At 41.3% G+C, this 23,631-nt stretch overlaps 1 protein-coding gene across 3 annotated transcripts in view; it reads right to left on the reverse strand.

Moving 5' to 3' along the window:
• Positions 1–2,588: 2,588 nt before the first annotated feature.
• Positions 2,589–23,631, reverse strand: part of SYT1 (synaptotagmin 1) — a 507,893-nt gene continuing 486,850 nt past the window's right edge. For all 3 annotated transcript variants that reach the window (XM_084617798.1, XM_084617797.1, XM_084617796.1), the window contains 2 exons: positions 9,347–9,480; positions 2,589–5,631 (listed from right to left, as the gene is read on the reverse strand). In XM_084617798.1, the coding sequence (XP_084473924.1) occupies positions 5,425–5,631; positions 9,347–9,480 (341 nt within the window). In that variant the 3' untranslated portion in view covers positions 2,589–5,424. The remainder of the gene's footprint in view (positions 5,632–9,346; positions 9,481–23,631) is intronic.

The following is a 23,631-nucleotide window of genomic DNA, read 5'->3' on the forward strand; positions in this document are numbered from 1 at the left end:
AGGAGCGTACTAATGAAATTTTGCTGATGACACAAAGTTAGCAGGCATCAGCAATACAGAGGAGGATTGGACTATTATACAGGAAGATCTGGATGGTCTTGAAGACTGGAGTGATAGACATGGGATGAAATTCAATAGTACAACGTGCAAGGTCATGCACTTAGGATCTAATAATAAGAATTTCTGCTACAATCTGGGGCCTTATTGATTAGAAATGGCAGACAAGGTGAGAGCCCTGGGTACGTGGGTTGATCACAGGATGACTGTGAACCACCAAGGTGATCCCAGGATGTATCAGGCAATGCATTTACACAGATAGAGCAGTATTAATGGCTTTGTTCAAGGCACTGGAAAGATCTCATTGGGACTACTGTGTACGTTTCTACCCATGTTCAAGAAAGGTGAAGTTAAACTGAAACAAGTATAGAGAAAAGCTATAAGGTGACCAGGGGAATGGAGGGCCTATCGTACGAGAAGCGCCTAAAAGAGCCTGGCTTGTTCAGTCTAGCAAAAAGAGAAGGCTGAGAGGGGATATGAGTACTCGTTATAAATAAAGACCAGGGAGGGTGAAGAGTTATTTAAGATGAAGAACAATATTGGCACAAGAACAAATGGGAATAAAGTGGCCATGAACAAATTGAGGCTGGACATTAGAAGGTTTCAAACTAGCTCAGGGTGAGGTTCTGGACCAGCCTTGCAAAGGGAGTTGTGGGGGCAAACAACTTGAGAGAGAGCTGGACAAATTTATGAATGCAACTATATAACAGGGTTGTTTGTTGTGGGCGGGAGCAGGAATTAGCAGCCCTCGGGCTCACTTCTGGTTTATCTTGTGTGCCTAAAAGCTCAAGCTTCAGGGTTTCAACTGGCCTCCCCGAAGGGGTCAGGAAGGGATTCTCTCTCTCCCACCGAATGTATTCAGTTTAAAAAAATCTTTCTCTGCAGCATCAGGGATGTCCACGGCTGGTGATGGAACATTGGGACGGATGGACCAGGGCTCTTCGGTGACAGCGAGCATTCTCTGTCTGTCAGGTATATGGCTGGTTGGTGCTTGGTGATGTGTTCAGGGTCTAACTGCTCATCATATGTGGGGGATCCAGAAGGAATTTTCCTGTGGTCAGCTTCTTCACCTTTCACTGCAGCATGTGGGTTGGGACCACTTGCCAGAATTACCTGTCATTTAATGTTTTTGTTCCTTTTGTTCCTTGCCTGTGGCACATAACAGTCGAGGCTCCTGTGGGCTGGAAGACTTGGTCTAATTTTCAGTTGCTGGGTTCGGTGTGTTGGTGCTGGGCGGTATTGGTGGCCTGTGCTTTATGGAGGTCAGATTAGCTGATCTGGCCTTAAATGCTGACTGTAAGGCTGTCATTTATTCTTAGAAAGGGCAGCATTAGAGCCCCATATTTAGCAAAGCTTTTAAGCATCTTCTTAAGTCTGTCCCTGTTGAACAAAATACTTAAGCATGTGCTTAATTTCTCTTTGACATAAGTGCTCTACTGAATAGGGATGAATCAAGGCCTGGAGGAGAGAGGGAACCAGCCTAGCACATTGTACTGTGCAAATGCTATTCGGACAGTAAAGAGGAGCACGGAAAACTACCCTTATCCCTGAATGTAAATGAAATAAGGATTACGTGATGACAGTATAACTCATAAAACAAAATAATCTGGGATGTGTAAAAACTGAAAAAAAGTTACAAAAACAAATTTGAAAACAAGCTATACTTCTTGAACAAAAGCTTATGCCCAAATAAATCTGTTAGTCTTTAAGGTGCCACTGGACTCCTCATTGTTTTTGTGGGTACAGACTAACACGGCTACCCCTCTGATACTATACTTCTTGGTAAACAGTGGTGCAATACAGTCACAGGTTGCTGCTAAAAGATATTTATCAACAGTTACCGCTGTGGGAGATCCAACAAAACAGTTATCTCCTTGTCTGAGAACAGGAAAGAAATGACAGTAGTTGGGATCCTACAGGGTGATAAATATTTGTAAATGTTAAATTAAATGCCTTTAAAAACGTACTTCATTTTTTACCATTCTTCTTGGAAGGAGTTACTTAAATCCTGAGCTCTTTCTCTGTGCTTTGAGTTGCCACTAGACATGTTTCTCCAGATATTTCAGTCAAGTACCTCACTATTTGGAGTGGAAAGTAAATAAAAAGATGAGTATTTTTTCTGATGTTTGTCATTTTAACACAAAGTAAATGGATAGAAGCCGGCTGGGTGGGTTTACTTCTGGCTCGGTATAGAAGATAATGCATCTCGTGATGGGACAGTATGAGTTCTAAATCATAATATAGACACCAATAAACACTCAGAACTTCAAACTACTTGGGAAAACAGTACTTGAGCTGTGAAAACAATTTATTGCCCTTGACCGGTGGAAAGTAATGGGAGCACATTTAGAGTGCCTAGGTTTCCTTCGTAGTTAGCCCTTATATTTACAGAGACCAGGCAGCTGTTAAGTTTCAGATTTTGGTGACTTGTCTACTTGTATCAGAGCAAAGCCAGACTGTGACTGTGCTCAAAAACGTTAGGGAGCAACATCTTTTTCATTTTAAATCAAAAGAGTTGAAACACTGAGACATCAACAGGAAATAAAACATTTTTATTGAATATGTATGTATGCTATTTTAACGACAGCTCTACTGGGGGATTTACTACACAAAGTGAAACAAAATATAAACCACCTCATCAAAAATGAAGGTAAAATACAGCTAAAGTTGTCAGCTCGTGGGTCACGAGCAATATGGCAGGATAAAACACCCCAAACATTTCTACAAGATACAGAGAAAACCCACATGTAGAAACACTCAAGCAGGCAGTAAATATACACAAAGGCAACTAGGATCTTTCTACAGCATCAGATTCTAATACTTTACACAGCTTTGTCAGAAAGGTACATGTGGCTTCTTTGAGGATGAAAATGTCACCTTGGTCATATAGCAGGTTCGGTCTCTGAGAGTCATAGTACATTACAAACCAATTCTCTGGTGACATTCAGTCTGGCAGTATAGGAAGAGAATGCATTAAGAATACCTTAACACACTGAATCGGTTCTGGCAGTTTGAACCTGCAAATTTGAACACGCAAATTTCTTGAATGAACAACTTAAAGCTGGATATCATGAAGCTGAATACCTGTTCTTTGCTGCAACTCTGTCAACCTAGTTCCTTTCTCTGATGGGGTTTGGTCCTTTAAAAAATATTCCAGCTTGACACTTCCTGCGTTCACATATGTTATCTCAAAATATGCCTCAGTTGTACCTTTTCCATGTTTCATGTCAAAAGAAACAACTCTAAAAATGATTGGTGTTGCTATTCCTATATTTTGGAGTGGGGAGAGACTATAGCGGTTTCATATCCATTTTGTGCTTCCCAATTTAATGAGGGTTGGGTTGGTTTTCTACACATGGGCTGAATTCTGTAGGGCTGCACCTTATCCCTCATAAATAACATCTGGAGGGGGTTGGGGAATTTATTTTTCAGCATGGACTCCATTGCTCACACCCCTGTTTAATTTAATATAATTTCAGGCTGTAGCTTTATTTTTTTATTTTTTAAATCACACCTCCAAAAGGTGTATTTGTGCCCCATTTTTTGGTGTTTAGTGGTACTGAAAAGAACTAAGTCTTCAAAGCATTATAAATATATTCACAGTCCTTAAAATAAAGAGTCTCAAAGGATGAGATGTGAGATAAAATGTAATGCCCAAAATGACAGGATGAAATGCTATAATCTGAGATCATATGCTGTCTAGCCATGAGATGAAACTGTCTACAAATGGGGCTGGGGGGGGGGGGGAATGTGGAATATTGCACAGTGCTGGACAAAATGCTGTGTGGTCGTCCAAATCTATATAACATCCTTGTCCTACGCATAGCGTGTCAGTTCTAAATTGGTCCATAATAACTAGAACTGCTTGTGCTATGCACTCCTTCAGCAGTGCAGTAGAAGGGAATGGCAGTATTATTACAAGATCACTACGGAATAAATTGATTGCTATCCACTGAGAAAACTACATTTCTAAGCACACACGGCAGTCACAGTGGTACACAGAGCAGTCTTTCAAGACTCTTATGGAATGACTAATAGCTTTATAATAGTGCCATTTACTACATAATAACATTGAAAACATTTAAAAACTCCTCCTGAAACGAGCATCTGGTATACATAAGAGGTTGCTTCAGTTTTCTTGAACTTATTTGTTTTGTTTCACTTGTTTTTAAAGGACAAATTAAAACGTAAGTATAAACAGTATATAAAAAAGGTCACTAGCTGTTCTCTTTTGGCTTACTTTGAAGTGCATTCAGAACTATGGCTAATTTTTGTCTTCTTTTGATGGGATTACAATACTGTCTGTTCACCATGAAACTTGTATAATAAACATACACGGCTGTGCTTAAAAATATTCTGCATTCCCTTCTAATCTGTTAGTATAATAAAATATTTTGTTACAAAGTCTAATGTGCAAACTCATTAGAATCCTAGAGTGTGAAATCACAACTGGAATTCACAGTATGTTAATTTTGTATAAAGGTGATAATGGAGAGCTACCTTTTCTTTTCATGGTTCGATGCAGCATTTCATTACTGCTGAAATTCCCCTCACCCCCCCCCCCAGCCCCCAGTCTCCCCCATGTTGTTGTTATGTGAAATTATCTCCCATGGAACTGCTTCCTCAATTGTCAGTGTAAAGCCATGATTTCAGTTTTTTTAAATATATACAGAAAAAATGATCTATTGGCTACGCTTCCTTGAGGTCAGCCATGGAACTGCTCAGATCATGTTAAGTTGCCTGTGAAAAAGAAGTCTACAAAATTGGATTCACCCCTCCAAGGTGTACTGCGTAGGCATATCTTGTTCTTTTAAATGGTTCCCTTGAAAGCTCAGATTTAAGTTGTCCTTTAATATGTCAGTGTAACACTACTAGTGCCTTACAAGTTGGAATTTTTGCTGGAATGCAGACGATACAATAGTTACCCTATAATATATTATCAGCTCTCCTATATCTCAGTCAATTTACATAATTTAAAATAGAACATCTTATTAAAAACATCTAGATATACACAGATTAGGAAACGTTTACAACATACAAATACACAAACTAGAAATAAATTCTCAGCATACTGGTATATACACCTGTGTGATACAATAAATAATTTCTGTCATGCTCTATCTACACATCATATTGCTTAAAAGAAGAGTAGATCTGGGGGGCAGTGGTGAAATGAAAGGCCTTTAGAGGGCTCTCTACATTAAAAGTTGTGCAAATCAAAACAGGATTTTAAGTACCACTCATCTGTGTTAGGACGCATGGCTGGAAATGAAAGGACCCATATTACTGAGGTATTTACAGATACTGGCTAAAGAGCACTATGTGGGCAAATGCAGAAAGGCTTCTTTTTCATCTTTTGTTTTTTGTTTACTTCTTGACTGCAAGCATGGCGTCTACCTCTTCCTCAACCTGTAAGGTGTGCCACTGTGCAATGGGTCGCCTTGGGTTGGCCAGCATGTCTGACCAGTGTCGTAGCTCTGCACCAGTGCTGTTGTAGCCCACAAAGACTTTCCCGATAGCATCATTCTTGCCAATCTTGTCATAGTCCAAAACAGTCACAACAACTTGCACTTTCTAAAAGGAGATAACAAAGAGCAATGAGCAAGACCTGCAGGTAAACAGAGTACAGAACTGGAATTCAGAGTTTGTGGGTGAGAAGGGGGAGGGTGGATAGCACAACAAGTAGTAGCAGATTTTGAATGATATGAGAATTCAAAGTCTGAAATAACAGGTTACAAACTCCTATGAATGAAATCAAGATCAGAACAGCCATGTCAATTGATTGGTATGCTCATTATATGGAAGAGATCCTTTGTTATGGCGAAGGAATGCACAGTGCAGCTCAAGAGGTGTCATGCACTAGATGTTCCTTGTGCTCCCCATATCTTGGACACACAGCCAGTGTGTAGGGTGGGTCTTCCACCCTGCCACACCAAGAGGGCTGCACCCTCCCATCTGGGTCTACACTAATTTAAAGCATCATAAGATGATGTAGCTCCTGTTTCTACATGTTTGAAGATATGGACTTTGGAAAGATTCAAAAAGAAAGCAGTGGTTGGCTGAAAGGACCCATGTGAGTAGGGATCAGGTGTGTGTGAAGTAAAATACGATAGCCAGGTATGGGCATACCTTTTGTTATTTATTTTTTTTTGGCCCACTATGAGATAGATCTTCAAAACCACATGCAAATTTTTTATTATCTTAATTAGCTCCGACAGGAAACAGGACTGCAAAAGTACAACCCTCCAGAGAAGGAACCCACGCACAGAGACAAAACACAGCTGTTTATTCTCTCCTTTTTATTTGGGCTTCTGATGTGAAATCCCAACAAACAGAATTACATAGGAGTCAGAGTGCTACTGTTTTTTGCCGGCAGCAACAGAGCATGTGAAGTGACTACTGTGCACTTTATCTACCTATGGAATGGGCTTTCGCACCCGCCTTGGAAGTCAATAATAATGCTACTTAGCTCTTATATAGTACACTTCATCAGTAAACTTTAAAGTGCATTACAAAGGAAGTAAGCATCATTATCCTCATTTTACAGATGGGCAAGTCATTTACTCCTCTCTGTGCCCCAGTTTCTCCAAGGTTGGTCAGTGGCTGAGCCGGGAACAGAAGCCAGGTCACCAAAGCAGGACAACAAACAGCATGTTCCAAGAAAGCTACTGTAGCTGGGTCCTGCGCCAAAGCCCCTCCCACAGCTTTCCTCTAATCAAATTTCTTATTCAAATGGGCTCTGAAGCAATATTTTTTTTTAAAAAAAGCGGAACTTGTGGTTTTTGTGGAAAGATGATTAGACTGGCATAGGCTTGTAGGGCTAACTTGAGCTGTGAGTCTAAAGAGGTATTGACTTCTGAGTTTGTGGGTGTAACTTATATCCTCCCCACTGTGTAGGTTACACCCACAAACTCAGAAGATCAGATTCAGAAGTGTAATTTACAACTTCTTAGACTCGCCTATTTGTTCGTTGCATTTCGTGTTCCAGGCCTCTTTCCTAGCCCTCCAGCATGTTAGTTACAGCAATGTAGACTCGGGAGACCAAATTCAGAGTTGTTACATAAGGGTGTAAATTACATTTAGGCGCATGAGAGTCTAAGGCAAGTCAGGCTAATGTAATCTACATGCTGAGGAGGTTGGAAGGAGATTGGATATTATACCGTCTTATGTATTGCCTGCCATATGGCCCAGTCTAAGTGAATCTCAGGTGTCTGTGTTGTGCATTAGTAAGTGCGTGTGTGCTCATTTGGTCCTTACTATATGTCTGAATAGCACAAACATAACTTATTCCCCTAGTGAAACTGGGTTTTCCTCAATAGCATCTGAGATGAAACAGCCTCAGGCTGATTTGACTTAACTGTACACACTTTCCCTTCGAGACTTTCATTTTAAAGGATGAATCTATGACAGTTTTCCTGACTCTGCTTCATGCTATTATAAATGTACACAGCTCCTGGATTCATGACAGACTGGGATTTGTTTCTCCAGGTAGGTTTTATGAATTGCGGGAAAACGTAATTTACACAGAAAAATATTTTTGGTGCCAAGGGGTCAGTCAACCTTTTATTCTAAAAAGGCCAGATCCTGCAGTCCTTACTTGCAGTAGGAGTTCCACTACTATTAATGGGATTACTCCTGTGAGTAAAGGCTACAAGGGCTGAGTCATAATGACTCTTTGTAGCCCCTTCCCATGACAGCGTGCACAAATTAATGAGCCAAAGGAGGATATGACAGCTCCAGGCATGTAAGTATTTACATAATCATTTATGACAGAAGTGCACATCAAACTCAGACTCTCTTCCTTAAGACCATTCATGATAAAATGCAATATCTTTCATGCTTCTATTTCTAGAAGCCAGAATGATGTCTTACAACGTAATGTTGCTTGCAGTGTATTTGCTTTTATTGTCAATGATAGCCCCAAATGGACATTTATGTATTAGATGCAGGGTACGATCATTGCCCTAGAGTGTATTGGCTTTATCTTAGTGTAAGACTGTTTAAAGTTCTTATTATGGTAAAAAATAAAATGCCTGATGTTACCGGGAACCATTAGCCTAATGACTAGCAGAATGGTTTTTTTTTATTGTCATACCCGCCAAGGATGGATACAGTACAAACAGTGATGTGGCCTTGAGGGGGTGGGAATGGAGGGCTCAGAGGACTGATCATGAAATGAGTTTCATCTTCTGGTCACTGGTTCAAATCTGCACGGCTTAATTAGTGACTGAAAATCATTGCCATCTGGTCGCTGATTGGTGGCCTATTTGAAATGTAGGTTTCAGTGCAAATGTCTGTGGATATTGCTATAAAAGACCACTAACAGCAATAAGCACCTGTATAAGCAACCTCAGCAGAGTGACCAGAGGTTGAAAGGGCATGGAGACTGAACTATTCTTTCACACTCAGAGGTTAATAGGCAGCTACCCCATTCTGCTCTGCCAGTGTTCAGCTATTTTGTGCTTGTCCTGTGTAGGATTTCACACTCCAATGGGGTCCACTCAGCACCTTTTAAGATAGCAGTTCACTAAAGTCTTGTTTTTAAAACTCAGTGCTCCAGGATCACCTCTCTCTTTTGCACAGTTCTGTGCGCATGCATACTGGCAGACTGTTCACAAATATACACATCTGAACTTATGATAGGTTGTTGAAAGATGTTATTCTTATCCTGTTTTATGTTCCACATTGCTGCTGCTAATGAGCTGTTTCTACTAGTTTTGACAACTCTGCTTTGCCTCTATGATCCCTCTCTTCTCTTTGCTCTTAATGATCATGGACCTGGTATAACCATTATTCCATTACCTGACATGTTAGTGGAAGTTTATCAAAATGAATGTTATACGTGAAGTACACAAAGGTCACAGAAACATTTACAGTATTCATTTAAATAAAGTTTAAATACCTTTTTCTATAAATGAGCCTAATTAAATAATGAATATGATATGGGGAAAATGGCCGAAACTCATTTAACTCCTATCTCTAGAATTTTTGTCAGTGTATTTCTTCTCTTATCACTATCTTCCTGTTTGGTTTTTCTTTTGGGTATCCATTGCTTCTGACCATAAAATGCCAGTTATCCATTTTTCACTGATGAATCAACCCTTCATAAGTTCCGTGCATGTTATCATTTCCCTCTTGAAGCAGTCACACTCATCTAACGTAGAGCGGGGTTGGCACATAGGTGCTAATGAAGGCATGCACACTTCAGAATTAACAAGGTCCCTGTTAAATATTTATGAAGGCTGAGAAATGGAATTCAGAGGAAGGGGAAAGCAGGGTTTGACATTACCTGGATTTGCTCGAAGGGTACCTCAAAGCTGAACGATTCATTGTAGTAGGGGTTCAGAGTGTTCTTTTTAATTGTTGTCTTTTTCTTCTTCAGTCTCTTACCATTCTGCATCAGATGGATTTTCACATAGGGATCTGAATAATTACAATGAAAAAGCGTAGTTAAGAAATGATAATCAAGTTAATGTGTATTGTAGGGGTAGTCAACAGGTGGACTGCGGGCCAAATCCAGACTGCCAGATGCTTTTGAATGGACCCTGAAATCTTTTTATTTACTTATCATTATTTATTTATTTATTTATTTATTTTCTCTGGAGTCTGGACCTTGATTATTCCGTGATCAAGAAATTTGGACCTTGACAAAAAATAATTGACTACCCCGTATAGAGAGTAATCCCTGAAATGACTATTAGGTGAAAAATTAAACATGTTCATAGCAAATAATGGTCATTTTAACAAAGTCTGTATTTACATCAGATGAAATCTGATCAAGTGCTATATCTGGCATTTGAATACAAACTGTACTAAATAAGGTACATACCAGTTCTTGTTATATTCACTTACGCAAAAGTCCAAGGAGGAGGTAAATCCCAACCTCACTCTGCTCTGTGGTATATGACTTCTCTCTCTCACAGCAGCATAATCTCTTTAGTCCAAGGACTGTTACATGTTTGTACAGGGTCTAGCGCAATAGGACCCCTTTCACTGAAATTGGCATCTAGCACTGCTAGAACACAGAGAATAATGATCTGGGAAGACAGTCCCAGCCACTCTAACTCTGCATAGTAGTTCTATCCCAATCTCCCCGCACGTGCTGGTCTTCTTGCTCCCCTGAACTCCCATGTGCACTGGGTTTGATTGTCTGTGGAAGCAGCTAGATTACATAGTGGTAGGGGACTACTGCCCTCTTTACAGACACAGACATATATAACTAAGCATTGTTACTCTCTGCTGAATTCTCATTGTTCATGAGTTTGTATGAGTACTGTACGAACAGATTGATCACCTAATCACAGACTCCTTGCACAAGCTCAACTCCCAGGGAAGTGACTGCTTTGAAAGGATATCTTGGTGCCTAGAACGTCAAAGGGAATTGTGCCTGCTTAGGACATGTGCAACTGAGCGCTTAGTAGATCCTTTTCCTCATTCAGAGAATGGACTTACTGGACCCAGTTCTCCTCTCGTGCCAGTGTAAATCGGGAGTAACTTCACTAAGTCACATGTTTTACACCCATGCACAATTAAAGCACTGAGTGGTAGAGAGAATCAGGCTCACTGTAATGTCCTGTACGTTACTGCAGCCATGACTTGACTAACAACCTTTGTGGCTTTAGATAGCAATTCTGCAATGTAAGCCACAAGGAAGCCTCTCCTAGGGCAAAGTAACAGGATCTGTGCCACATGCCTGCTAGTTGGAAGTCGCTCTTGGCATATCTTGCATGAAGGTTCTTATTAAATTATTTCTATCAAAGAGAGCATCGCTCCCTTCTATGAAAGCAGGGAGAGGGAGGGAAACTAGTGAACACTTTGTTGTTAAATTTCCTTATCTTTACTATGAGTACACAATCTTTCAGGACTGTCCAATGGAATTGGTGCCTGAAGAATCTGGGAATAATTGCATCCTCCTACAATAAGGAAGTATTGTGTGAAAAGCTTTAAAACTCTCCTGGCTGTTTCTCAGTAGAAGAGTTATTGCCCCTGCAGCCTCAACACTGGGTTTAGCACCTGTGCTTTTAGGGATTTGATGGTGTAAAGCCGATGGTTCTCTGCTCTCTGAAAGAAGTGGTCTAGATTGTCGGTTTTGCTAAGTGTAAAGTGTAAAGCTGGTTTGAAATAAAAGACCATTTCAGCATCCGTACTGGTTGGAAAACAGTGGTAAAGAAGTTTAGGGTGTGTGAAGAAAATCACAAAAGCAAAGGACTAGTTTCATAGAGACTTAGGAGCCTAAATGCCACTAACTGCTGGCCTATAGAGTCACTTTTTCTCACTCTCTCTCTCTGGCCCAATACATACTTAATTATTTGCATGTAGTGGCTTGGTTTGAAAAAGAAAGATTGAGAGAGACCTCACCCCAGAATATCCCAGTGCTTGGGGAACTCTCATGAGAGGTGGGAGAGCCAAGTTCAAATTTCTTTTTCACATCAGGAAGAGGAGTGATTTGAACACGGGTCTCCCTCCGCCTGGTGAGTGCTCTAACCACTAGGATAAAGATTATAAGGGGGCAGGAGGGAGGTCCAAAGCAGCAGCTGCCACCACCACAGCAGCAGCAGTACCAAAGTTGTGTCTTTCAAAAACCTTCTTAAGTGCCTAACTCCAGGAGAGGGTTAATGGCTGTGAATCTGGGCAGAGGCAGGATCTTCCCTCCAGCCTAGATTTAGGCACCTAAATCACTCAGAGGGTTGGGCTTAGGCCACACACCTCTCTTCAGCATTCCCTAGCATTAACAGCTTTCTGCTCAGCTTGCTGGCCTCTGTGAATCTCATTCTTATGCTCCTAACTCTCCCCAGACAAGGTACAGGGAACCTAGGTGACTAACTTGGGGCTATTGATTCCACTAGGCAGCAAGCCACCTAAAAGGTGAAGTGGCCCATTAATACCTCTGTAGTCATAGGACAAAGGGAGGTTTAGTGAGTTACACATTGTTATGGTTTATTACAACAAACTGTAACCCACTAATGCCTTATTTTGTCCTTGGGCTACAGGGATGTTAACCATTTCACCTTCACTGGTCTCTTAGAATACGTGCTAACTATTTGTGCTAAACAATCTGTTCCACCTTGTATTTAGTTGTGACACTCTGAGGTCTGGTCTACATGACAGACCTATATCGGTATAAGTACATTGCTCCAGGGTGTGAAAAATCCACACTCCTGAGCAATGTAGTTATACTAACCTAACCCCCTGTGTAGATCAGGCCTATGCTGACAGGAGAGCTTCTCCTGCCAACACAGCTACCACCTCTCAGGGAGGTGGATTAACAATGTTGATGAGAAAGCTCTCTCCAGTCGGCATAGGGCATCTTCATTAAAGAGCTACAGTGGCGCAGCTGTGCTGATGCAGTGTTTTAAGTAAGTGTAGACATGCCCCGAGTACCTTTCATAGACCTGAAGTAGAGCTCTGTGTAGCTTGAAAGCTTGTCTCTCTTACCACCAGAAGTTGGCCCAATGAAAGATATAACGTCACCCAACTTGTCTCTCTAATACCTTGGGACCAACACAATTACAACAACACTGCATGTAACCTGAAGTAGCCATTCACCTTAGAAGGCTACAAACTGCTACAGAGAAGCATGGTGTTAGAACTTAAATTAATAATAAAATTTCAACCAGTAAGGCATACATAAGAACATAAGAAAGGCTATACTGGGTCAGACCAAAGGTCCATCTAGCCCAGTATCCTGTCTTCCGACTGTGGTTGGTGCCAGGTTCCCCAGAGGGAATGAACAGAACAGGTAATCATCAAGTGATCCATGCCCTGTCACCCAATCCTAGCTTCTGGAAAACAGAGGCTAGGGACACCATCCCTGCCCATCCTGGCTAATAATAACACTGAAGGTTATTACTTTGTTGTTTCCCCTGCTTATTCTAGGGAAAAAAAGAAAAAAAAAGCCTTACATCATTACATAATTCAACAAATTTTATAACTACTAGCAAAGAAAGATTGTATCGCACATTTATAATTAAAAATATTTCCTTTAGATTGTGGGATCATCCCTCTTGAGCAAAGCATGACAAAGAATATGTAAGGATTTAAAGGAAAGGATTTTTCAATTAAAAAAATAAAATAAAGATATCCATTTTAAAAAAGAATCTCTCTTCCACAAACTAACAGAAAGTGAACTGCCTGAAGCAAACCATTGCAAGAACACAGGATAACAGAGTAAAAATAATGATGATAGACTGTTCTTTATCTGAAAAGTCACAGAAAAATATTGCAAGTGATTTTCAATGATAAAGTTTAGTGAAGACATGTATACTTTCTAGTTTTACCAAAGGCTCAATTCTGCCAGCATTCCTCATGTTGAGTATACCTTATATGTGAATAGTCTAACTGAGTAAGGTGATCTCAACATGAGTATGGGTGACAGACCTGAGCACAATGGACAAGAACCAAAATTGTACAGCATGAATGTACACACAACTCACAAGGCAGAGTGAACTACTTGGAATCAAACTGAGACAGGGGCCCAGATTACCTCCACAATGAGGCAGTCTTCTGTTGTGGCTCTCCCCTGGTCCATGTGAAAGAGGAAGGACTGTATGTGTGGAACTCCACAGGTACTCCTCTGATAGGGCTCCATGGTGGATAGGACTGGCCATGCTCCCCTGCTAACTTCCTATTAAGAGGACTGTGGGATTAAATACTAGTTGCTTCTACTTCAGTTGCTCTCTCATTAACATTCTATTCACATGTGCAAAAAAGCTGTAAAAATCTTCACTCAAATTGTGCATCGTGGGTTTTACAAAAATATCTCAAGGGAGGCTAACAAGGCAGCTTTTAAAGCATTGGGGTGCCAACCTGACATCCTCTGCTTTGTTGCAGTTTACCTTAAAAATATCAGGATGTTATTTAAAGGAAACTAAAAGATCTGTGCTTCCTCTGAAATAGAAGTTGAAGTAGTCTCAACTACAAGGTAAACACACTGTTATTGACTTTAGAGTCAGTGCTGCTAAAATACCAGAATCATTCCAACTAATACCCAGATCACCACCACTTTGTGGCCTGGGTGTATTTAATTTGTTAGATAAGAAAAAACAATGATGTATGTGACGTTCAAGTGAAAATAATGTGTATCACAGAAAATGGCATGTATCAGTCAATCATCTCTGTTGGCAACATCTAAAATTCAAGGTCAAGATAGAGTCTGTAGAGCGCAACAAAATGGAAATAAAAATATTCTGACAAACAAAATATGGAGCTGGAGAGCCTTTGTTGCGGATTTTAAGATGAAAATCAAGTTGTAGGTGATTAGTCTTAAATGAAAAATCAGTATTATTTTCCTTCAGAAAGAACAGAATTTATAGAACTCATGAATTTCCAAATCTCCCCACTGTATTTTCCACTGAATGCATCCAATGAAGTGAGCAGTAGCTCACGAAAGCTTATGCCCAAATAAATTTGTTAGTCTCTAAGGTGCCACAAGCCCTTTTCTTTTTATAAAAATAGTGCTGATCTTTGATCAACATTTGTCAGGCCTCTGTTCTGTGGTAATCTAATCAAAGTATGAAAAGCTAGCAGATAGAAAGTTGACAAATTTGGAAAATGCTGTAGGTGAAAACACTGGAAACTGATTACAAGAGTGACTACTTTCCTAGGAGTGTGTATGATTGTTTAAAAAATAAATAAATCTGCACCGGCCTGAGTGGAGATCAGAAAAAAAAACACCCCCCAACCTCCCAAATTCCGTAAGTCTTGAGTGAGCCAGCATGCTTATTAAAAAAGGAAAAACCAAGCCAGACCAATCTAGTAATAAATGCAGTTGCATAATCATAAAATTTCACATGTCAAAATAATATAAGTCAGATAATACTTGGCAATTAAAACTGGTAATTTGGCAGAAACATAGCGTTAGAATTGCAGCATAACTCCTGAGAGAGAAGCACAGCAGGGCAAGCCCTCCATGTGGCTGCCTTACCATGGCTGGATTTTCCCATGGATCTTGGGACAGCCTCTCTCCTTGGAGATTAACCAGCATCTGATGAAGTGAGCTGTAGCTCACGAAAGCTTATGCGCTGATAAATTGGTTAGTCTCTAAGGTGCCACAAGTACTCCTTTTCTTTTTGCGAATACAGACTAACACGGCTGCTACTCTGAAACCTCTCTCCTTGGGCACACAATTCCCTCCCTTGTGAGAGGGGATGAGTCAATATGATGCGTGTGGCTTTCAAGCCATGGATAATTTGCCTTAACTTTTCTCCTTCTGTGTATTTGTGTGTGGGAGGGGATAATTAAGGCCTCAGAACTAACCTCTAATGAGTGTTGAGTGATCACATGCATGGGTTGTCTAAAACAATATGCTTTAGACGAAAGGAAAGCCTTGGACCTGGAAGGAAAGCCAGAGGGTGAAAGATTGAACTCTCCGGGGAAGCAGCAATATATGGCACAATGGCTAAGAATCAGTACAAATTCTGTGCTGCATTCTAGATTTCATAAAAGTTATGATTTATATTCATTAACTCATGCTGCTGTGCCTTCTACATTTCTCCACAAATGAGCAAGATGTAGTGTTATCTTTTAAGAGCAGCTGACTTCTCAAGGAAAACACTGAAAAACCTTCTAATTAGAAACAATTCTTTTGGCATAAAATATAGTTTGTTTGTTTTTTCTTGCCAACAATATTTGCATGAAAATGGGATTGTTGAGTCCTTGGAGTTTATTTGGTGCTTAATGTTTATTCCTCAGCCACTGTTAGGAGTTCTTTGATTGGGACATCATCACAATTTCCATAACAGCATAATTCACTTGAGGGTTATCACTTGAGCCAGATCTTGAGAGATGCCCAGTATCTTCTAGGTTCAGCTGGGGGTGGGAAAGGATGGGCTGCAAACGTGCCCATTTTAGCACCCTGATTCTGTGGTGATTTCCCATGGCCCCAGCAATACAGTGCGGCCTTTAAAGCCAGCCTAACCAGCATGCTGGAGATTCTGCTACAGAGGGGAGTTCCTGAAAGCTGGCCTTGTGTCACCCCGTGGGATAGTGGCCGGGGCCGGGGTAAAGAGTCATTGATCAGGTTAGTCTAAGGCTGCCAGAATGGCCCTTGAGCACCATATGCAACTGGGTTGCTCAAGGCTGCTCTACCTTCTGTCAGAGACCAGGTCGGTGCTTGCTTACAGCCCCTCCTTTGAGGCCTGAACCAGATGCAGCATGGCCAGGCCTTGGAATTTGTTGCCCATGAGGTCTATATTTTTACGTATCTTGACAGACTCCTACTTCTTTACATATCTTTAAAAAAGACCCTTAAAGGAGGAGCCCACAGAGTGTTGAATTTTGAGATGAAGCATTTTATAAATGTGTTTCCAGGAAAATTAAACATCTTTCTCACAGAGTTGTGAAACTTTTTCAATAGCAAGGCCTTGTTTATACTACAGGGAATTCACATTTATAGGCTACATTCACAAAGAGACTTAGATGCCTAAATGCCTCTTCAGGTGTCTACATTCCAGAATCAGGTCCATGGGGATTCACAAACCACCTGCTCAGCTGCTACTAATCCCTCTAAACTTGCTTAAATTTGCTTGGTACCTAATTTTTGAAGTAGAAGTTTGCCAGGCATCTATGTTTCTGCCTCTGTGCATGTATACTGCAGCCCCTTACTCCGTATCTAGACGCATAAGCCTCAGTGCAATGCACAAACAAGGGACAGATAGGTGTCCCTCCGTCTAACTCATCTATGGAGGCTGATCTGGTAAGCATGCTCAGACCTCGCCTACTGAAGCAAGCCCCTATAGGTGACCTCGCACAAAATGGCTAATGGGGTGGAAGAGGAGGAGAGGAAAGCTGTTGAAGTTGTTCCACTGTGAATAAATAACGAAAGAGTCCTTGGGCGAGAGGCAGAGAGCGAAAGCATGGGAAGGTGTGCCATGCTCACTTCTGCGCTGCCTTCAGAGCTGGGCTCCCAGCCAGCGGCTGCAGAGCTTCCTGCAGCTGGGGAAGGTTCCCAGAGGTGGGCTTGACCTGTCCCCGTGAGTGGCCCCTGCAAGAGAAGAGGAAGTTCTGTCCCCCCCCAGCGTGGCCAGGATTAGCAGCTGGAGCCCGGCAGAGGGTAGGAGCCCTCGGCTGGGGCGCCCCAGCCCTGCCCTTCCCCTACAATACACAGATATCACAGGGGAGATCAGATTTCATGGTCCATGATGTGTTTTTCATGTCCATGAATTTGGTAGGGCCCTATTCATATCAGAGCACTCACCTGAGGGGTGGTAGATCCCTGTCCAAAAACCTTCTCCCTTTAGGCAGGGGGGGACTTGAACCAGGAATTTCCCACATCTCAGGTGAGTACCACAACCACTGGGCTAAAAGTGATGAGAGAGCTGCCCCTCCTTCTCCTTTGCAAGAACAGCATAGGCACCTAACTTCAAGAGAGGGTTTGCAGCTGAGAATCCCAAGCAGAGGAAGGCGCCTCTGTGCAGCCTGGACTTGGGCCTGGATCTGAAGCGGGGGGAGGGAGGGGGAGAGAAAGAGCTGAGCACACATCCCTCAGCTTGGCGTCTCCTGTGGGCTAGCTTAGTGACTTTTTGTGAATCCCAGTCTAAGGTGTATATCTCCCCATTCATTGAATAGAGAGCCTAGAAGCCTAACTCAAGCTTTGTCAGTTTCAGCGATTTTCTAGGCACCTACAATTTATTCAGCAGCACCATCTTTAAGTTTCTTTGTGAATCCAGCCCTGTAAGTACTAACAATAGCCTCTATGCAGCAAAGGAAGTTAAAATGGGGAAAGAAGTCAAACATGATTCAAAAATAATAACCTTTCACTGTTGTACAATTAAATGAATATGAAGTTGGTCTTAAAACGCTGAATCCAGAGAATCAGAGAACATTGAGGCGAAGGAGGAAAACTGACAAAGAGCCAATGATTTATTCATCTGAGAATTCCAGGCTGGGATTGCTAACCATGTAAAGCAGACAGTAGAAACAGAATTGTTCAGAGTGGCCTGAGGGCTATTTAGACAGAAGCTGAGGCTGTAATTCCATCCACAGTGGTCTCCAACCAGAATTGTACAAAAAATGTTAGAACTCCAGATGGGGAAAGATGCATTAAATGAAAAAAAATAAAATAAAAACCATCCCAAAACAACCCCTGCCCCCAAACTTAGTTAAAAACTGCACAGCTTAGTGCTTATGAGCTGGAGGTAAAGTTTACTGCCAAAGAATGGGCAATTGATCTGTCTCACTTGAATACTGGCAGCCATTTCAACCTAGCTTCAGCTATGCAAAACAAATTGTTTTAGAAAGCACAGTAAATTTGGGCTGAACCCAGCTGCAAAACATGCCTTATGTTTTAATCCTGAGCCAAAACTAAACGCCCTGCTGCAATAGTAAAGCAACTGAATTAAGCACTTTGATTACAAATGAAATTCCGAACTACAAAGCAGTAAACCCGTTTCCATTGCATCAGATGGGGTACCAGCTTACTCAGTTCAAAGGGGGCAGTACTGCTTGTTGATCAGGCTTTAAAAATATCCAGCATGTGCTTCTAGTTTGGGTAAGAAGAGGTAGCAATCCTTCAATTTTAGGCAACAACAAACAGCAACAACAAAAATAGAAAGGAATGGTATTATACTTTGAGACTATGCAAAACCACAAGCAGTGCAGGTAATAATAATCTAGCTGCAGTAGATGTGACACTAAATGATGGCGAGCATGAACTAGTGGGTACAACTCAAACCTACACATTATCTTTAATGGAATCTTTCTCAATACATGAATTCAAATTGTGTGGCTATAAACAGTATCACAGGGACTGATTTCTAGCTGAAAGACTCAATACAGAGGGAAGTGGCAATCTATCAAGCTGGAACAAGAAGTTCAATAGGGTGCTGCCGGGATCGGTGCTGGGCATGGTTTTAGTTAACATTTTAATGATAATGATTAATGCTATGGAAGAAGAAGGGCTAAACAGGACATTAGTTACATTCACAGATATTATTAAATTAGGTGGTAGACCAAATATGAGCAGAACAGAGAGAGAATACAAAGGGGCTTGGAAAGGTTAGAAATATCAGGAAGCCAATGGGAAAAAAGTTTCTAACATATTTGCGGAATATTAATCCATTGCACAGTGTGGGTGTGGTGTGTGCATGGTGCGTGCATGTGTGTGGGTGTGTGTGTGGGTGTGTGTGTATGTGTGAGATGTGCAACACAGAAAAGTCCTAAAATGAAATTAGTTAGTTTTGGGATGCATAAGCGGAGGCGGCAGGAACCACAGAAACGGTTTCTTGCTGAAGCATCTGGAATACTGGTACAGTTCTGAGCTCTCCAGAACCAGGACAGCTATTTAACAAAGTAATTCAGAGAAAAATAACAAAAATGATTAAGTGACTGTGACTGGAATGACTGACATGATGAAAGAATAGAAGAACTAAATGCGTGCAGCCTGGCCAAACACTGACTAAGTGGGGTTATGATGCTGTGTGAAAGTCAATGAAGGTTGAGGAGAGGAATTGTTCAAAGTGTCAAAAGGGGGCATATAACTAGGAGAAATGGGGGTGAAATTAACTAAAGCAGGGGTGGCCAACCTGAGCCTGAAAAGAGCCAGAATTTACCAATGTACATTGCCAAAGAGCCACAGTAATAAGTTAGCAGCCCTCCATCAGCTCCCCCCTTCCCCCACTCCCAGCGCCTCCTGCCCACTGGCAGCCCCACAGATCAGAGCCTCCCCTTCCCTCCCTGCACCTCCTGATCAGCTGTTTCGTGGCATGCAGGAGGCTTGGAGAGGGAGAGGGAGGCGCGAGGGCACGGCAGGCTCCGGGAAGGAGGCGGGAAGGGGTGGAGCGGGGGCAGGGCCCGTGGCAGAGCCACGGGTTGAGCAGTGAGCACCCCCTGGCACACTGGAAAGTTGGTGCCTGTAGCTCTAGTCCCCGGAGTCGGTGCCTATGCAAGGAGCCGCATATTCACTTCTGAAGAGTCTCAAGTGGCTCTGGAGCCACAGGCTGGCCACCCCTGAACTAAAGGAAGTTTTAGATTGAACACATATCAGGAAATAAAGTATTATACTAGAACAGTCTCTCCTGGAAAGTGGGTGAGGTCCCACCACGTGAATCGATTAGAAATGGATGGGATAAAGCATTGTAAAGTATATATTGCTACAGGGAATAATCCTGTATTGAGAGGGGCATTGCCTCCCCAAATGACTTGATAGATTTTTTTCTTTATCTCGAGTTAACTCCCCTCTACATTCTCAGAAACTAGTAATTGAGACCAAAACAATGTCAGCCAGGTCGCTGTGAAGTAACAAGACCTGATCCAATCCCAAACTGACCTGAGGGCAGGCAACACTTTCATTATCACAGGATAAGAAAAGAGAATCTGAGTGACAACGTTTATCAAAAGGAAGTATATTAACAACAGCAACAAGTCCAATTAGTTTATTAGCAATTTACTGTTGCAAAAATGTACATTTCATGTGATAGTCTTCTAATGCTGGCATCATCATACTACAGCTTTGTGGCTTGACAGCATATCAACATGGTTCTGCTTTTCAGTGCAGGAAAAAAGGATGATACAATGTTTAAGAATAATCTCTCTCCTCCTCCCCAATTGAGAGAACTGGAAGCAATGTATTTGGAAAGAAGACTGAAGCAGAGAAAAAGGCTTCCCGTTCTGCAGACTACTGTGCTATGACTCTACCTACAAGCTACTCTTTCCCCAAATTCAGTAAACATGGTTATGACTGGATATGAGGTACTCCTCATCCAAAATAAGTGTGTTGGAGAAAAAGCAGAGAGGACAGGGAGATGATAAAACAGGAAAGTAATGTATGAGTGATTAAAATGTAATTCATTTAATTTAAATTCACATCTATATAGTTACATACATTATTTTTCAGGCCTGAATAATTGGTTTCCTTACCTTTATACTTTTAATGTGTACGTTTTATGGAGAGAAATGTGCAAAACTACAGATTGCACAACAGCTATAGAATTTTGTTTAAAAGCCCACTGCTGTGGTTTTATGGACCATGTTTTTCTTAGCTGAGCTTAGGAAAACATGCCGTCTTTTGACATCCGACAGCATGAAAGAGGCATGTTTTATGACTTAAATCATTACGTCAAAAATATCAAATCAATGACATCTAATACTGTAGGAATGCTGCAGTACAGAAAGAATAAAAAAATACAGTCCTGGAGTTTTCTTCTTATAGATTCTGCAACTACAAGTACCATCAAAGAATCCTGATCTCTACACTTCACAGCTGAGCAAGAAACCAGTTCTAGTTACGCTTGATCAAAGCTGGTATTTATTTTCAAGAGCGTATCATGACTTTCATACCACAGTTTACTCATCAATGGTTTTATATAAAAAGGATCCTACTAGCTCACATTTTTTTCTTCTTCTCAATCTGAAACAACTTCCCTTTTCTACCTGAGAAATTCATATATACACGTTGCTCAGTGATGTGGGTTTTTTTAAGTGTCTGCATTTTCCTAGCAATTACAGCTTTAAGGAAAAAAATTCCACGTCTTCAGTGTATTTGAATGATTGTTGTGTTGCTTTTGCCTGCCAAAACAACTAGGTCACCAACACCAGGAGAAAATATTTGTTTAACCGATCCCTCCCTCCCAACACACACATATACACCCCTTCCCTAAGCAGCCTTTTCTGAATACACGGTGAACAGTTTTGTACTGGTTTCCATAAGGCTAACAAAAGGCAGGAGCAATCTTTAGAGTCTCAAAGCTTATATCAAGAATCCTACATTTGAAACCTAAAGCAATAAGATATGGACATCTAATTCTGCATTCTCAGGGATAGAGGACACGTTCCCCACTCTTTGCTTCCCTGTGTGGGGGCTAGTGACAAATGCAGCCGGTGTGCTTCTTGTTGCCTCCTTAAAGGGGGAGGCCCTGGAAACTGGCAGAGGGGCTGGCACAGGGAGGAGCACATACTGCACCCTTTCTAGGTGTGAAAAGGGCTGTTTTGGCCCATACTCCCTTGACACTCCTGGAGATATTGGCTCTGTGCAGATTAGGAAAAGTGGGCAAGTTTAGACAGGGCTTAGTTACCACAAGCTAGAGAAACCCAACTTGACCACATTTTCTAGTGCAAGGCAACACCCTTCCCTCAGTTTTAGTAGATTGTGATGTAGTTTAGGCTCAGTTCGCACCAGCAACTTGATCTTGCCCAGTATCTCCCTGTGGGACGCAGTGCCTTGTCACGTTACCCTTTATTGTGCTAAGTTGTTTATAGCCACAATCTGTCCCTTACTATACTAATGGAAAAAGAAAAGGAGTACTTGTGGCACCTTAGAGACTAACCAATTTCTTTGAGCATAAGCTTTCGTGAGCTACATGCTTATGCTCAAATAAATTGGTTAGTCTCTAAGGTGCCCCAAGTATTCCTTTTCTTTTTGCAAATACAGACTAACACGGCTGCTACTCTGAAACCTATACTAATGGAAGCGTGAAAGACAACTCACAGATGTTATTCAGAGATTAAGCTTCCAGGATTTACTGTTTTGCCCCACTTCATGATTTCTGCTTCTAAATAATATTAATGATCAGGGCTCCAATTCCTAAAAATGTCTCAGTGGAACTTTAGATTGCAACTGTGCTAACTGGTAGCAAGAAATTAGTTGAACAAGAAACAAGTTGACGTCTTCAAATCTGGTGAAAAGCAATTTTGCTGTTTCACAATAAAACGAACTTCTTTCCGCTCTCCACTCAAATCTGAAATGTACTGAAGGCAGACTTTGAACACAAGTGCTTGCAAAGATACATCTGGGGCTTAGGTGCATCTCTTCAAGAGCTGTTTGTTATTCTTCTTGAAAACTAGCAGCCGCTAACTTATGATGTTCAGTTCTCTGAACAACTGCAATGTGACTGATCTTCAGACCTCAAAAGATATATACAACTGTTGAAACTGTTTGGAAGAATGAACATGTTATTTATTGTATAACACCATATGTGTGAATGCCAATTTACAGACAGGTACAAGATGAAAACGTTTCTGTCTCATACACAATAGTTCTGAAAAGTATTTCAGTGCTAATATTCAAGGCAGAAAAAGCATTCAAGGCTATCAACAACAGAGGTGAGAATACTCCAACACCAAGAACATTATTCCTGTTATCAGAAAAGAAGGCCTGGCAAACTGCATCATTAGAAAAAGGGAGAAAGTGTTTCTGATAATGTGGTCAGTACCTTGTGGCCCAATGTATCTCAGGATGCTTCAAATTCTTCCCACCATTCACCAATACAAGTAGATATTTGATTGACATGTTGCAGTTTTGCCACTTACTGCATCTCACTTTGGCTTAAAAGGCAGTGAAACATGACACAAACCATCAGAAACCTGAAGATACATGATAGTTTTCAGCTACAAATTCGGACTGCAGATATTCAATTCGGTATGAAAGTGGGCAGGCAGATCTTGTGGTTCACTGACTACTTCGATTAAATTTGAGCAGTTCAGCATATTTCTGTTTGCCATTCTATTGAGACAAGATCTGGACACAGTCTAGTCAAAGGACCATCTGCTATGTCAAAAAACCAACAACCCATAAATCATGTATGAATTTCAGAAGACCTTTGAAATTTCAGAGTTAAAAAACTGAGTCTAGTTGTTTGAGAT

Source organism: Lepidochelys olivacea (assembly GCF_965140295.1).
Source record: "Lepidochelys olivacea isolate rLepOli2 genome assembly, chromosome: 1".
In the NCBI taxonomy this organism is placed as follows: domain Eukaryota; kingdom Metazoa; phylum Chordata; order Testudines; family Cheloniidae; genus Lepidochelys; species Lepidochelys olivacea.